We start from the raw sequence: 14,514 nt of genomic DNA, 5'->3' as shown, positions 1-14,514 counted from the left end.
AGAAATAATCTCTGACACAGTGGTGTCGAGAAAACAACCTTTCCCTCAATGTCACAAAAACAAAGGAGTTGGTTGTGGAATACGGGAGGAATGGAGATGGGCTAACTCCTATTGACATCAATGGATCTGGGGTTGACAGGGTGAATAGCTTTAAGTTCCTCAGCATCCACATTACTGAGGATCTCACGTGGTCTGTACACACCAGCTGTGTGGTGAAAAAGGCACAACACCGCCTCTTTCACCTCAGAAGGTTGAGAAAGTTTGGTATAGGCCCCCAAATCCTAAGAACTTTCTATAGGGGCACAATTGAGAGCATCCTGACTGGCTGCATCACTACCTTGTATGGGAACTGTACCTCTCTTAATCACAGGATTCTGCAGAGAGTGGTGTGGACAGCCCAGTGCATCTGTAGTTGTGAACTTCCCACTATTCAGCACATTTACAAAGACAGGTATGTAAAAACAGCCTGTAGGATCATTGGGGACCCCGAGTCAGCCTAACCACAATCTATTCCAGCTGCTACCATCCAGGAAACAGTTCCGCAGCATAAAAGTCAAGACCAATTGGCTCTGGAACAGCTTCGTCCACCAGGCCATCAGACTGATTAACTCACGCTGATTTGAGTATATTTCTATGTTCAATTGACTGTTCTATTTATTATATTATTATTGCACATTTAGATGGAGACATAAAGATTTTTACTTCTCATGTATGTGAAGGATGTACGAAATAAAGTCAATTCAAGCCATTCAATTCTGTCAAACCTTAACTTCACGTTAGTCTGAACAGTTTCCTTTGATTGCAAGACGGCAATAAACAGTGCAGTCCACACACAGCAATTTAGGGATTTGCACATGGGTTACGAATACCCCCCCCCCCCGTTATAAATACCTCATCTAGAGATTTCCACGTTAATGAGTTACGAATACCTCATTTAGATATTTCTGCATTAATCAATGGGTTATGGATACCCCTCATAGTTACGAATACCTCATTTAGAGATGTCCACATTAACAATGAGTTACAGATACCTCGATTAGGGATTTCTGCCTTTGATAATGAGTTATGGATACCCTTCATGGTTACTGGGGGAAGACAGAAAATTGTGCCTTGACCATCATTAAATTCAGATTATATTTATGACCCATAAGGAAATCTTATTTTTCCCAAAAAAACATTAAGCAATCATACATCTAAATATATAACAGCTCTCAGTTGCTTTATTCTCCACTTTGATGAATATCCTATGCTGCTCCCAAGTTGTACACTTGCAAACTAACTTTCCCTAGGTGCTCTGGATAGATGCTGAAAAAACTGATGAAATAATGCAACAGCTTTTCAAATTATTTTAATCCACCCTTGAGAATAATATTTGTATCATATAACTCTTTTAGAACATTACAGCACAGTGAAGGCCCTTCAGCCCACTCTATTGTGCTGACTCTCTAAACTACTCCAAGATCAATCTAACCCTTCCCTCCCTTCCCACATAGCCCTCCATTTTTCTATCATCCACATGCCTGTCTAAGAGTTTCTCAAATGTCCCTAATATATCTGCCCCTACCACCACCACTGGCAAGGTGCTCCACACACCCACCCCTGTAAAAAAAAAACTTACCTCTGACATCCCCCCTCTCTATACTTTTCTCCAAGCACATTTAAAATTATGCCCCCCTCATATTAGCCACTTGCCCTGGGACAAAGTCTATGGCTTTCTTCTCGATCAATGCCTTTTAAAACAAAATTTCAGTAGAATTCCCACTTCATAGCATAATGATCAAAAGACATAATTAGGTGTAAACCCTGCTGCTACCCTATCGACCAAAGGTTCCCAACCTACAGTCCACGGCCCTGTTGCTTAATGGTTTTGGTCCAAGACATTAAAAAGAAAGTTGGGAACCCCTACTATGGATAAACTGGTCATTTTTAATTTAAAAAGAACCCTTAGGTGATCAAAATATGATTGAATTCACCCTGAAATTTGAGACGGAGAAACTAAAGTCAGATGCATCAGTATTAGAGTGGAGTAAAGGGAATTACAGGGGCATTAAAGAGCAGTTGGCCAGAATTGATTGGAAAAGGACACTGGCAGGGATGACAGCAAAGCAGCAATGGCTGGATTTTCCAGAAATAATTCAGAAGGCACAGAATATATACATGTCAAAGAGGAAGAAGTATTCTAAAGGAGAGATGACACAACCGTGGCTGACAGGAGAAGTCAAACCAAAGTAAAAGCCTAAAATAGGGTATATAATAGAGCAAAGATTAGTGGTAAGAGTATTGGGAAGCTTTTAAAAACCAACAGAAGACAACTAAAAAAGACATTAAAGGTAAAGCTGGAATATGAAAGTAAGCTAGCCAATAATATTAAAGAGTACACCTAAAGTTTCTTCAGATACATAAAGTGTAAAAGAGAGGCAAGAGTGGATATCTGACAGCTGGAAAATGTAACTAGAGAGCGGTAATGTGGGACAATGAAACGGCAGACAAACTGAATAGGTATTTTCAATCAGGCTTCACGGTGAAAGCCACAAGCAGTATACTGGAAGTTCCTGGAGTCAGAGGGCATGAAGTGTGTGAAATTACCATTACCAGAGAGAAGGTTCTTAGGAAAATGAAAGTTCTGAAGGTAGATGAGTCACCTGAACCTGATGGTGTACACTCCAGAATTCTGAAAGAGGAAGCTGAAGAGATCATGGAGGTATTAGTAATGATCTTTCAAGAATCACTAGATTCTGGAATGGTTCTGGAAGACTGAAAAATTGCAAATGTCACTCCACTCTTTAAGAAGGGAGAGTGGCAGAAGAAAGGAAACTATAGGTCAGTTAGTCTGACCTCAGTGGTTGGGAAGATGTTGGAGTCGATTGTTAAGGATGAGGTCTCAGGGTACTGGGAGGCACATGATGCCGTAGTCAGCGTGGTTTCCTCAAGGGGAAAATCTTACCTGACAAATCTGCTGGAACTCTTTGAAGTAACATGCAGGGCACATAAAGGAGGATCAGTTGATGTTGTGTACTTGGATTTTCAGAAGGCCTTTGACATGCTACCACGTGAGGCTGCTTAACAAGATACGAGTCCATAGTATTAGAGGAAAGATGCTAGCATGGATAAAGCAGTGGTTGATTGGCTAGAGGCAAAGAGTGGGAATAAAGGGAGCCTTTTCTGACTGGCTGCCGGTGACTAGGGGTATTCCACATGGTTCTGTGTTGAGACTGATTTTTTTAAAGTTATGTCAATGATTTGGATGATGGAATTGATGGCTTCGTTGCAAGGTTTGCAGACAATATGAAGATGGGTGGAAGGGCAGGTAGTTCACAGGAAGTAGAGAGGCTACAAAAGGACTTATTCAGATTAGGAGAATGGGCAAAGAAATGGCAGATGGAACACAGTGATGGGAATAGTATGGTCGTGCACTTTGGTAGAAGAAATGAGAAGGTTGACTATTTTCTAATGGAGGAAAACAAAATACAAAAAACTGAGATGCAAAAGGACTTGGGAGACCTTGTGCAGGATTCTCAAAAGGTTAATTTGCAGGTTGAGTCTGTGGTGAGGAAGGCAAATGCAATGTTAGCATTCATTTCAAGAGGGCTAGAATATAAAAGCAAGGATGTAATGTTGGAAATCTATAAAGCACTGGTGAGACCTCACTTGGAATATTGTGAGCAGTTCTGGGCCCCATATCTCAGAAAGGATGTGCTGAAACTGGAGAGAGTTCAAAGGAGGTTAACAAAAATAATTCCAGGATTGAATGGCTTGTCGTATGAAGAGCATCTGATGGCTCTGGGCCTGTATTCATTAGAATTCAGAAGAATGAGGGGTGACCTCATTGAAACCTTAAAAAATGGTGAAAGGCCTTGCTAAAATGGATGTGGAGAGGATGTTTCCTATGGTGTAAGACCAGAGGACACAGCTTCAGAATAGAGGGGCATCCTTTTAGAATGGAGATAAGGACGAATTTCTTTAGCCAGAGGGTGGTGAATCTGTAGAATTCTTTGCCACAGACAGCCGTGGAGGCCAAGTCTATGTATATTTAAGGTAGAGGTTAATAGATTATTGATTGGCCAGGGCAAGAAGGGATACAGGGAGAAGACAGGAGATTGGGGCTGAGAGGAAAATTGGATCGGCCATGATGAATTGGCTGAGCAGACTCCATGGGCCAACTGGCCAAAGTCTGCTCCTGTATCTTATGGTCTTAATTAGCTGCTTTCTAAAACACTATGCTCAAATTAAATGTTGAATATTCTATTTTTAAGAACTAATAATTATCATTAATGGTTACAACTTGTCATTGCTTTAGGTTCTGCTATCTTGACTAATATGCAAACTTCCCAGAAATATCTCAATACCATGGCAGAGACTGGACCATTCTTAGGGTCATCTTGGCTTGCGTGCCTCAGTATCAATGAGGCTAAACTCCAAGCAGAATTAGATTTCCAAGAGATAGCAGGATTCAAAAAGTCATTTTGTCTTAAAATACCTTTGGTCTGGTCAAGGAACTCTTCTGTAAAAATTGGGGTCTCAAACATGGAAACCCTGTCTGGTGCATCATCAGTGATCTGAACGACAAAAACAGACAAACCATTTCTAGCAATCTGAATTTTATTGATATTTTATATACATTTAACATCACAAATTGAAAGACTAGATAGAGTGGATGTGCAAAGGATGTTTCCTATTGTGGAAGAGTCTAGAGCCAGAGGGCACAGTCTCAACCTCTGTTGAGAATCCCTTCAGAACAGAGATGAGGAGAAATTTCTTTAGCTAGAGGTTGATGAAACTGTGGATTTTATTACCACCGACAGCTGTAGAGGCCAAGTTACTGGGTGTATTTAAAGTGGAGGTTGATTAGTCAGGGTGTTAAAAGTTTTGGGGAGAAGGGAGTAAAATGGGGTTGAGAAGGATAATAAAGCAGCTGATATGGAATGATGGAGCAGATTCAATGGACCAAATTACCTAATTCTGCTCCTACGTCTTATGATTGTACAATACCAAACTACCACACAGTCAATTAACTGGAAAATGAGTCTTAAGCCGGTGATGGGCCAAGACTGTAGATGCTAAAACCTAGAGCGACACACGAACTGCTGGAGAAACACAGCAAGCCGGCTACAGTTATGGAGGCCCTTTGAATCAAGACTCATCATCTGGACTGAAAACTCAGTCTAACATTAGGTCTCCATTACACTCGTTTAAAAAAATAATTACTACTGATGCCACATAGGTTTTTTTCTGAAGAGGCAGTGGGAGAAAACAGCACAAAACCTAAGGCTTTGTGGATTTCAGTGATCGACAGATAATAGGGATGACAATTTAGTTGTTTTAAATTATTTTACTTTGACATTTCCAAGTGTATGTTTTAACTAGCTTTAAAACATTTAAGGAATTTAAGATATTTAAGCATTATTAAATTGATGTCAGAGATATTTAATACTGATTTGAAAAAAGCAACCTTTGGCCTTGCCCAATTTATTTAAAAATACACAGAATAGCCCTTCGAGCTACACTGCCCTGTAACCCCCGATTTAATCCTAACCTAATCATGTGACAATTTACAATGACTAATTAACCTACCCTGTAGGTTTTGGACTGTGGGAAGAAACCTCAGCACCCGGAGAAAACTCACACATTCCATGGTGGAAATGTACAGGGACTCCTTAAAGAGGACACTGGGATTGAACTCTGAATTCTGACACTCTGAGCTGTAACTGTCGCATGAATTGCTGCGCTACTGTGGTGCTCAGATTTCTGCTACAGCCTCTCAGGGGTGTTCCATGAGTGGGCTTATGTAGGATGATTCCCAAGGCCTGGCTATTGTCCAGATTTGTTGCCTAACTCAAGGATGTATGTCAGGGACTTGTTGCTCCAACAAGAACTGGCCCAACATAGAAGTAGAACTTTATACTGTTTCAGTTCAAAATTTGCATAGCTCACCTTTGGGACTGGTCCACTAACACCCGACCACAATTCTTCTGAAATTATAAAATTAAAAGAAAAATCAGTTCTCTTTTAGAGGCCACATAACAATTTGCACTACATCCTTAAAGTCCAACATGCATTACAGCAACGTTGTCAAATACAAGATGCCAGAATAAGTCAACCAAGCCTGGTCAAGGTAAGATTCAAGCCACAACAAAAAGGAGTAGAGGTAGAAAAATATTATGAGGAATTCTATAGCATAGAGTCTAGGTAACTGGTAGCAAAAACAGCCGAGAAGATCACTGGGGTCTCCCTCCCCCTTATTTGTAATGCTTTCCAGGAGTATTGTAGATGAAGTGCCTCAGCACTGTGGAGGATCCCTACCACCCGTCCCACAATCACTTTGACCTACCACCACCAGGAAGGAGGCACAGAAGCATCAGGACTAGGACTGCCAGACTATGTAAAAGCTTCTTTTCTCAGGACGCAAGACTAATGAATATCCTGCCACCATTGAGGTCTCGTCACTAGGACAGCGAGCTGTTTACCTGTGCTGTGCACTACATGCATTTTGAATTATATTTTATTAACTTATTTGTGATAAAATCAAAATATTATGTGCTGTGTGCAATATGCATGTACAGGCAGACGACAATAAACTTGAATTTGAAGATTTGGCAGCCAAAATGTGAAAGAACCAGAAATGGAAGGGTGTACCATTCACCGAAGACTGGTGGCCCGGGATTTGAAAAAAGACATGAGAAAGTTTAAAATCAAAGCCAGGCAGCTCGGTCAAAGACTTTACAGGGTGGCAGTGCAGAAATATGCCTGTAAATAAAACAATGCTTTCTTTTACTCTACGGTTCACTGAAGTTCACCTCAAATCAATGATTTTCAACTAACTCCACTTACAAAGGTTGCAACATTTCATGCAGTAAATGAACAAACAAGTTCATATTTCCACATACTTGCAGCTACCTTAACATTAATAAAGGGAAGAGACTGTCTGTTCATAACATAGGATGTTACTGCAATATTAAAGAGAAAGTACGCTTATTTGTCAAGATTCTTATGTTTTGTCAGATTTACATTTATGTAACTATTAAATTAGACTGTATAATTGTTATTTTCTTTTGCAGTTTAGCAAATTATGCCTGCTTGTATTTTATATAATTACCTATGTACACATGTATCCAAGTAGTCACAGCATGTATATGCAATTGTTCAATGTGTTGCCTAGTGCTACAGTTCTGTCTCTTTCTGGAAGCTTCTTGATATCACATTATTTGAATAGGAACTATCTGATTGGTTAGCTCTTATCTACAAATCCGAATGAAATGTCTGTTTATCTGGGGTATAAGAAGGGCTAAACACATTGGCATGCCATCTTTTTCTTTTTAGTTTTTTTCCTTATTCATTCTTAGCTACTATTTTGCAACTCTACGTTTCCAATTCTTTGTTCTATTAGCACTCAATAAAACAAACGTGAAGCAACAAGTTTCGTACCACTTTCTTGACTTCCAAAAGAACCTTGGATTTGAAAACATCAAAAACCACAAATTAAACCAACATCTCAAGAGAAAAATTACAGTTTCAAGACAGTTAAAATGTAATAGCAGCCAGTTTACCCTGCTCCTGTTGGATCAGAAGTTGCAAGGGGAGCTACTCAATGAAGAAGCATAAGCAAAATCTTGAAAGGTTTAATAACTTCAAGAATATTGATAGCCGAATTTAAAGACATTTTAGTAATGCTGCTTGATTGCACTATTCCCATCCGGAATCCTACCTTTCTTTAGTTTTTTCTCCTGGATTTTCTGTGCACTCATTTTATATGCCTCAGTTTGCTGAAATTCTTTAAGTTCTTTCAGATATTGTTGCTTGTCTTTTTCTGCTTCATCCAGGTAACGCTGAAACAGAAGAAATAGAAATTTGTAACTATCATGGCAAATAAAAAGCATGCTAATAACATACACAAGAAACTAAAGGCCACAGTTAATTTGTTTTGACTCTGCTCTACTCACCAGGAACCAATAGGCATTTACAGAGCTTTCTGCCTGGTGCTGAAATTTATAGTTGCGATGTGTTTCTGGTGTTTAGCAGAACTAACAGTTGCTTTTTGATTAACAAATGACAGCAGCAGTGGTGACTTCTTTATTACAAATTTGTATAATTAAATTTCTAAGTTTTTAAATGTATTCTTTACATCCTGAAACTGAAGTAGATAAAACTGACTTCATGTGAAATTGATGTGCTGTGTATGATATATGATTTGTGGATGTACTGTGGTCCAGAGGAACGTTGTTTTGTTTGGTTGTATATATGTACAGTCAAATGACAATAAACTTGAACTTGGACTTGATTTAAGTTCTCTCATCAATTTACATCAGAAGTGTATATACTATACACTTATACTCCACTATAGTGCATACGCAATTACAATGCACATATCGGTTTTCCCAAAGTAGGAGACCTCAATTACAGTGTATGTGTATTTAAAATGCACATATCTGTTGTTCCACAACAGAAGGCCTCAATTACAGTATATATGTAAAGACAATGCACATACCTGTTTTTCCAAAACAGGAAGCTTGCTCCATTCATTCCCGAGCATGCGGGTGATTTCTGGGAATGGCAGGTCTGGGTGTTGCATACGAATTTGCTCTCGACGCTCATTGAGAAACCGGACATACCCAGTTACTGGTGCTTTAGGACCATTGGGCAAAACCTTCTTCCTTTTCTTTCCTTTTGGCCACCCCCGCTTCTTCACTACACGTTGCTGTTAAACGATAAAATTAAATGATTAATACAAAATCAATATAGATATTCAGACAGAATTGTGGACTGTATCCCTAACAGGAAGAGATCATATCTATCAAAACTCAACCATACGACACACCTCTTAACATATACTAAGAGCAATTCAGGCAAATTAAAGAACTCATTTCAAGAAAAAAATAATTGATTATATATTTTTCCTGACACTGGAATGATTACAGGAATGCATCAAGTTCGTAGATACAAGCTTAACCTTCGCTTTATGAAAGGTATACAGATTATATATTGTATGGAGTACGACATTTGACAATAAGTAGTGTGACTACTTAGAAACTCCATTCAGGCTACAACACTTTGGGAAGAAAAATTAATACTTCTTGCTTACCAAAGAGGTTTGCAAAATAACTGACATGCTCTACCAATGTCTTAGTTATTGGTTGGATTTTGCAAATGGCCTCTAATAAGGCCATTTACGCTTGGACATTAATTGTCCCAACAGCCCTCTATGAAACCCAATTAGATGGACCTGAGTGAATGAGAATTTTACATCTTCAGACTGCGTCACTTTAACCTTTTATTTCTGCTGGTCTCAGTTTCTTTTTAATGAAAAGGGCAATTATCACATTGCGCAGACTACCACATTCACTGTTGACTAGTGGATTCCCCATGCACACCTAAAAAATAACTTGGAACCATAAAGAACTGAAAGCACACCAACTGAGAGCATAGTGGCAACCCTGTGATGGCATTATGAGACTGGAAATCCTGAGACCTGGGTCAACAATGCCAAGAGCTCTGTGATGAAGTTATGAGACTCGAACTCCTGAGATCTGGGTCAACAATGTCAAGAGCTCTGTGATTATGTTATGAGACTGGAACTCCCAAGGCCTGGAATCAGGCACAAATCTTGTTTATTTTGGCTGTTTTATTAAGTGTTACAAGAATGAAGAACAAAAAAAAAGTTGTGGTTGCCTCATACCCAGACTAGAGATAACACAATTCCAATGACAATTAATCTATAAATTAGCCAGATCAAGCAGTGTGATACCTGCCACAGAAAAATAAGTTTTGACAAACATACAGAAGCAACTAAATTGTAATTACTAAAAACTATTCATTGAACAATAACAGGTATATTGGTGATTATATAAAAGTACAAGCAAACATTGTAAAGTTAAACTACAAGGAAAATATGAGAAAAATAACAATTCTATACCCCACAATACAGCATTGTCCCTTCCACAACCAGGATCACAAAATGTCCTCTGGGAAGAAAATCTGCCATCCTCACTTGTCTAGCCCACAGCAGTGTTTTCTCTTTCACAGGGCTCACCTAGCCATTGTTCAGGGCAGTTATAGATGGACAACAGTTGCCAGCTTTGCCCACAGTTCCCACACCACAAAAAGGAATACAGCAAAGAATAACAGAACTACAGGGACAAGTTACAGGAATATATTATCAATGTAATGCCTTGGTTAAGTTTTTTCACTGCTATGCCCTAGGTACTTTAGCAGTTCTGTAACAGCAGTCTGTTCTGCTTTCAGCTTGTTTGAGCTTTGTTGTTCAACTTAGGAATGTGGTGTTAGCCAATCAGGATGGTGGAAATGGGAGAAGCTTCTAGAGAATGTTGGGCAGAGAGGTACTTGTGACGAACATTGATGTGGGTCAAGGTCTTTATATTAATGTATCTTCACAAGGTGCTTTGTACAGATGAATGGTTTCAAGGAAGAAGTACTCCCATTTGTTTGAGATGGATTTCGAGCGACATTCGGAAGGTGGTGTGTGCTTTCATGCTGACCGAGGGTCCAGCGCATGAGTTACAGACAACTTCAAGGTGAGCTCCAACTTATGCGCACATTTGACTATTTAATTACATTGGGCTCTTTTTGTTTATTTCTCCTTTGTTTTCCTTAAAGGTTTAAAACATTGGTTAACTTTGGTTAACGTTCATAAATATACTTTCTATATAATTGTATGCAGTGTATGATCTGTTATTTCTTGCTGATGGGTGATTGCAGGGGGACAGTAAATCATACAGCATTCACACAAACTGAGACTTGGGTGGGCAACTCATCCCAATCTCATGGGTTTGGTGGGATCAAAGTCGTATACACCCTAGACATACGAAGCCTGAGAAAGGTGGGTTTCTATCTCAGGTTTACGGAACAGCCAAGCCCTTATGATATTATGTATGGCTCCTGATATAAAACACGGACAGAGGAAACATCACACCTGTATCCATCTTGTCACACCTCATGAGTATTTTTTTTTCTTTCAATGACTTTTCCCATTTTGAAGAATGAAAGAGATGAAGCCATCATTGCTCAGCCTTTCCACACTTTATTGCACTGTATCTACTAAAAGCTTACCGAAATTAACAAAAGTATGATTCACAAATATTACTGATTCAAGAGCAAATATAGAGAAGATGGAAATGGTTGAATTTCCATCTTGTGCTTCAAATCAAATCAAAATTAATCCAAGCAAGAAATTATATTAAAAAAAACTGCTTACAATACTGTGCAAAAGTCTTAGGCTCCCTAGCTGTACATGTGCCCAAGTCTTCCGCACAGTACTGCATTTAGATCTACTATGTTTTTTAAAAATCATTGTGTTCTTTATTTTATTGTGTATTTTTTTGTGCTGCAGATACGGAGTACAATTATTTCATTCTCCTTCACACGTGTATTCTAGAAATGATGTTAAACAATCCTGAAACTTTGAATCTTGAATTTACTTGGTGTTCAGGTCACCAAAGAGAAATTGCATTTGATACAATACAATTAATCATGTAGGTTTAAGCTATGAAAAGTCTCCAGACCTTGCATGCAAGACTGTTAATAGCTACTACATGACAATAATGTACATTCAGACAAAATACTGACACACAATAAACAAATTTCAGCCTTCTGAAAAATATCAGTTCACTTATCATCTACTTACTTCTTCTTCCCCAGTATTACCAGCTCCAGCTACATTTCTGTCAGATTGCTTGTGAGATGGCTGACTTTTGGAACTCTCTATAACTTCTTGCTTAATAACCGTCTGCAACACTCCATTGTGATTGAAAGATTTAGAGGCTAGGGTCCTATAGGTTAAATATAAACAGAAAATAAATGTATTAGTTAACAGCAAAAGAAACACAGCACACTACATATCTCACACTGCAACAAATTGTATTCAAGGCCGTCAATAGCATTTTTATGCACGATTGAAACAAACACAAGGTATCATTTCCAAAATGCTACAGGAACTCAGCAGGTTTGGCAGAAATCTATGGAAACTTCCCATAAATGCTATATATATATATATGGATGCTTTCCATAGATGCTACCTGACCCGCTGAGTTCTCCCAACACTATGTGTGTTACTTTGGATTTCCAGTCTCTGCAGAATCTTGTGTTCACAAGGTAAAATTTCTCTTTAAACTTGTTAGTTTTGCACCAAGGCCAAAAATGTACAAATTCAAAGGAATTTTAAAAAAGTAAATGCTGTGTACAATTTTAGATCTTAAGTTAACAGTTCAACGCTGAACAGATTTGTAATCAGCATTTTGGCACTTACGCCAAGGAATGGATGGTACTGAACCCAGATTCCACACATGCAGCTATAAGAAGCCCCCTTGACTGCATCTTGTGCTACATGGCTTGCCATTATCCTCCTCCTCCACCTGGTTAAACAGAGCCATACCAGAAGCACAAGAGATTCTACACATGGTAGAAATCGAGAGCAATGCACACAAAATGCTAGAGGAACTCAGCCAGTCAGGCAACAGTTACAGAGTGGAATAAACAGTCAACGTTTCAGTCCTGATGAAAGGTCTCCATTCAAAACTCTGACTACATAGATGATGTCTGACTTGCTGAGTTCTTCCAGCACTTTTTTTATGTTGCCCTAGAAAAAAAAATAAGTAAAAAAGGCATTGAATTCAGCCCAGTACATCACAGGTAAAACCCTCCCAACCACTAAGCACATCTACATGAAACACTGCCGTGAGAAAGCAGCATCCAAAGGTCCTCACCACCCAGTCCATGCTCTTTTCTTGCTGCTGCCCTCAGGTAGGTACAAGTGTCTCAGGATTCACACCACCAGGTTCAAGAACAATTACTACCCCTCAACCATCAGGCTCGTGAACAAGCAGGTATAACTGCATTCGTTCTACTTCCAGTATTCCCACAATTGATGGTCTCACTTTAAGGACTCTTTATCTTGTTATTTCATGCTCATTGGTCATTGTTATTTATGTATATTTGCATTTTCAGTTTTTTGTTCATTGATCCTATTTATAGTAACTGTTCTATAGATTTGCTAAGTATGCCCACAGGAAAAAGAATCACAGGGTTGTATGTGGTGACATGTATGTATTCTGTGATAATAAATTTTACTTGGAACTTTTGAATTTTGAAGTGGCTACAAGGTCCAGAAAGGCTGCAATGTGGCAAAACTCTCCTTCCACAATCTCCAGTAGGCTGGTACTGACTTCTAACAACAAGGACTTGAGGTATGGAGCTCCCCCATTGCCTCTGCTAGCATCTAATGCTCATTGTTGCTACTGAAATTTGGACAGAACTACATTAGACCAATTTGTTCACTTTTTGTTTTATCATGCAACTCATTTACCGGTAGTTGCCCTTCCACACACCTCCATGAGCCTTTAAAGCTGCTCTGTTGAGTCTTCACCCACTTTACAAGATAAAGTAACAAAACTGGAAATATAGTTCTGCCCTGTCTGTTCAGCATTTTTGCTCACCATTCTGAGGGTCTGCAAGTCAGCAGATAGTTGGTTTTGCAGTATCTCATTCATGATCAACATATTTCTGTGCAAACTTATCTATAACCACATAAATGAGCCATTTGATAATGGGCCACAGTAGCCCATTGATGGTAGAGTGAAGTGGTTCTGGTGTGCACAAGAGGTCATGTTTGGAGGACACTGAGGTTTTAAACCTGGTAATGATCGCATCGCATCACCGACTGGTATGGAGGGGCCACTGCACAGAATCAAAAGAAGCCACACAAGTTGTAAACTCAGTTCCATCATGGGCACTAGCACCCCCAGCATCGAGGACACTTTCAAAAGGAGATGCCTCAAAAAGATGGCATCCATCATTAAGGACATACTCTCTTCTCATTGCTACCATCAGGGAAGTACAGGAGCAGAGACATTTCAAGAACAACTTCTTCCCCTCCATCATCAGATTTCTGAATGGTCAATGAATCCTGGACACTATCTTTTTTTTTTGCAATAAGTTATAACTAACTAACTATCTCTCTCACACGCACGCACGTACGTACACACCCAGCAGCTGCAAGGACTGCAGAGTTAAAAAAAAAGGCAGAAAACATAAGATTTCAGAGTTCATAAACAGTGAGTATGAGAAGGTGATAATCATTTAAAAAAACAGAAGCGGCTGGTTACATTGACACATTTGATTACACAACAGATAACTTGGTTTTAATTACAGAACAGATTGAACAGCATTTTGAAGCCAAAGAAAACAAGCAGAAGTTTTGCTGAGTGCATTAGGTTCAGTGTTTAACTGCTCCAATTAAGCCATCCAAAATGAGCTTTGCTGATATTCTGAAAGTCATGCAGGAACATTTAGCATAGGTTCAACGTTTAACTGCTTCAATTAAACCAGTGGTCCCCAACCACCGGGCCTTGGACCATTACTGGGCCCCAAAGCATTGCTACCGGGCCGCAAGGAAACGATATGAAACGTTATGAGTCAGCTGCACCTTTTCTCATTCCGTCATGCCTACTATTGAACTTGAATGCACGCGAGGTCGTCAGTCGCTTCAATGAAGTGATACCCTAGCGC

The 14,514-nt window shown here is 39.3% G+C and overlaps 1 protein-coding gene across 5 annotated transcripts in view; it reads right to left on the bottom strand.

Annotated features, from left to right (window-relative positions):
• Positions 1–14,514, bottom strand: part of hmg20b (high mobility group 20B) — a 39,575-nt gene that overhangs the window by 17,874 nt on the left and 7,187 nt on the right. For all 5 annotated transcript variants that reach the window (XM_073068155.1, XM_073068153.1, XM_073068152.1 and 2 more), the window contains exons 4-8: positions 11,636–11,780; positions 8,483–8,692; positions 7,703–7,823; positions 5,932–5,969; positions 4,478–4,556 (exon numbers count right to left, since the gene is read on the bottom strand). In XM_073068155.1, the coding sequence (XP_072924256.1) occupies positions 4,478–4,556; positions 5,932–5,969; positions 7,703–7,823; positions 8,483–8,692; positions 11,636–11,780 (593 nt within the window). The remainder of the gene's footprint in view (positions 1–4,477; positions 4,557–5,931; positions 5,970–7,702; positions 7,824–8,482; positions 8,693–11,635; positions 11,781–14,514) is intronic.

This window comes from Hemitrygon akajei, chromosome 16 (genome assembly GCF_048418815.1).
Source record: "Hemitrygon akajei chromosome 16, sHemAka1.3, whole genome shotgun sequence".
Taxonomy (NCBI): domain Eukaryota; kingdom Metazoa; phylum Chordata; class Chondrichthyes; order Myliobatiformes; family Dasyatidae; genus Hemitrygon; species Hemitrygon akajei.
Note: the sequence above shows the minus strand (reverse complement) of the source record. Positions and strands in the feature narration are given on the sequence as shown.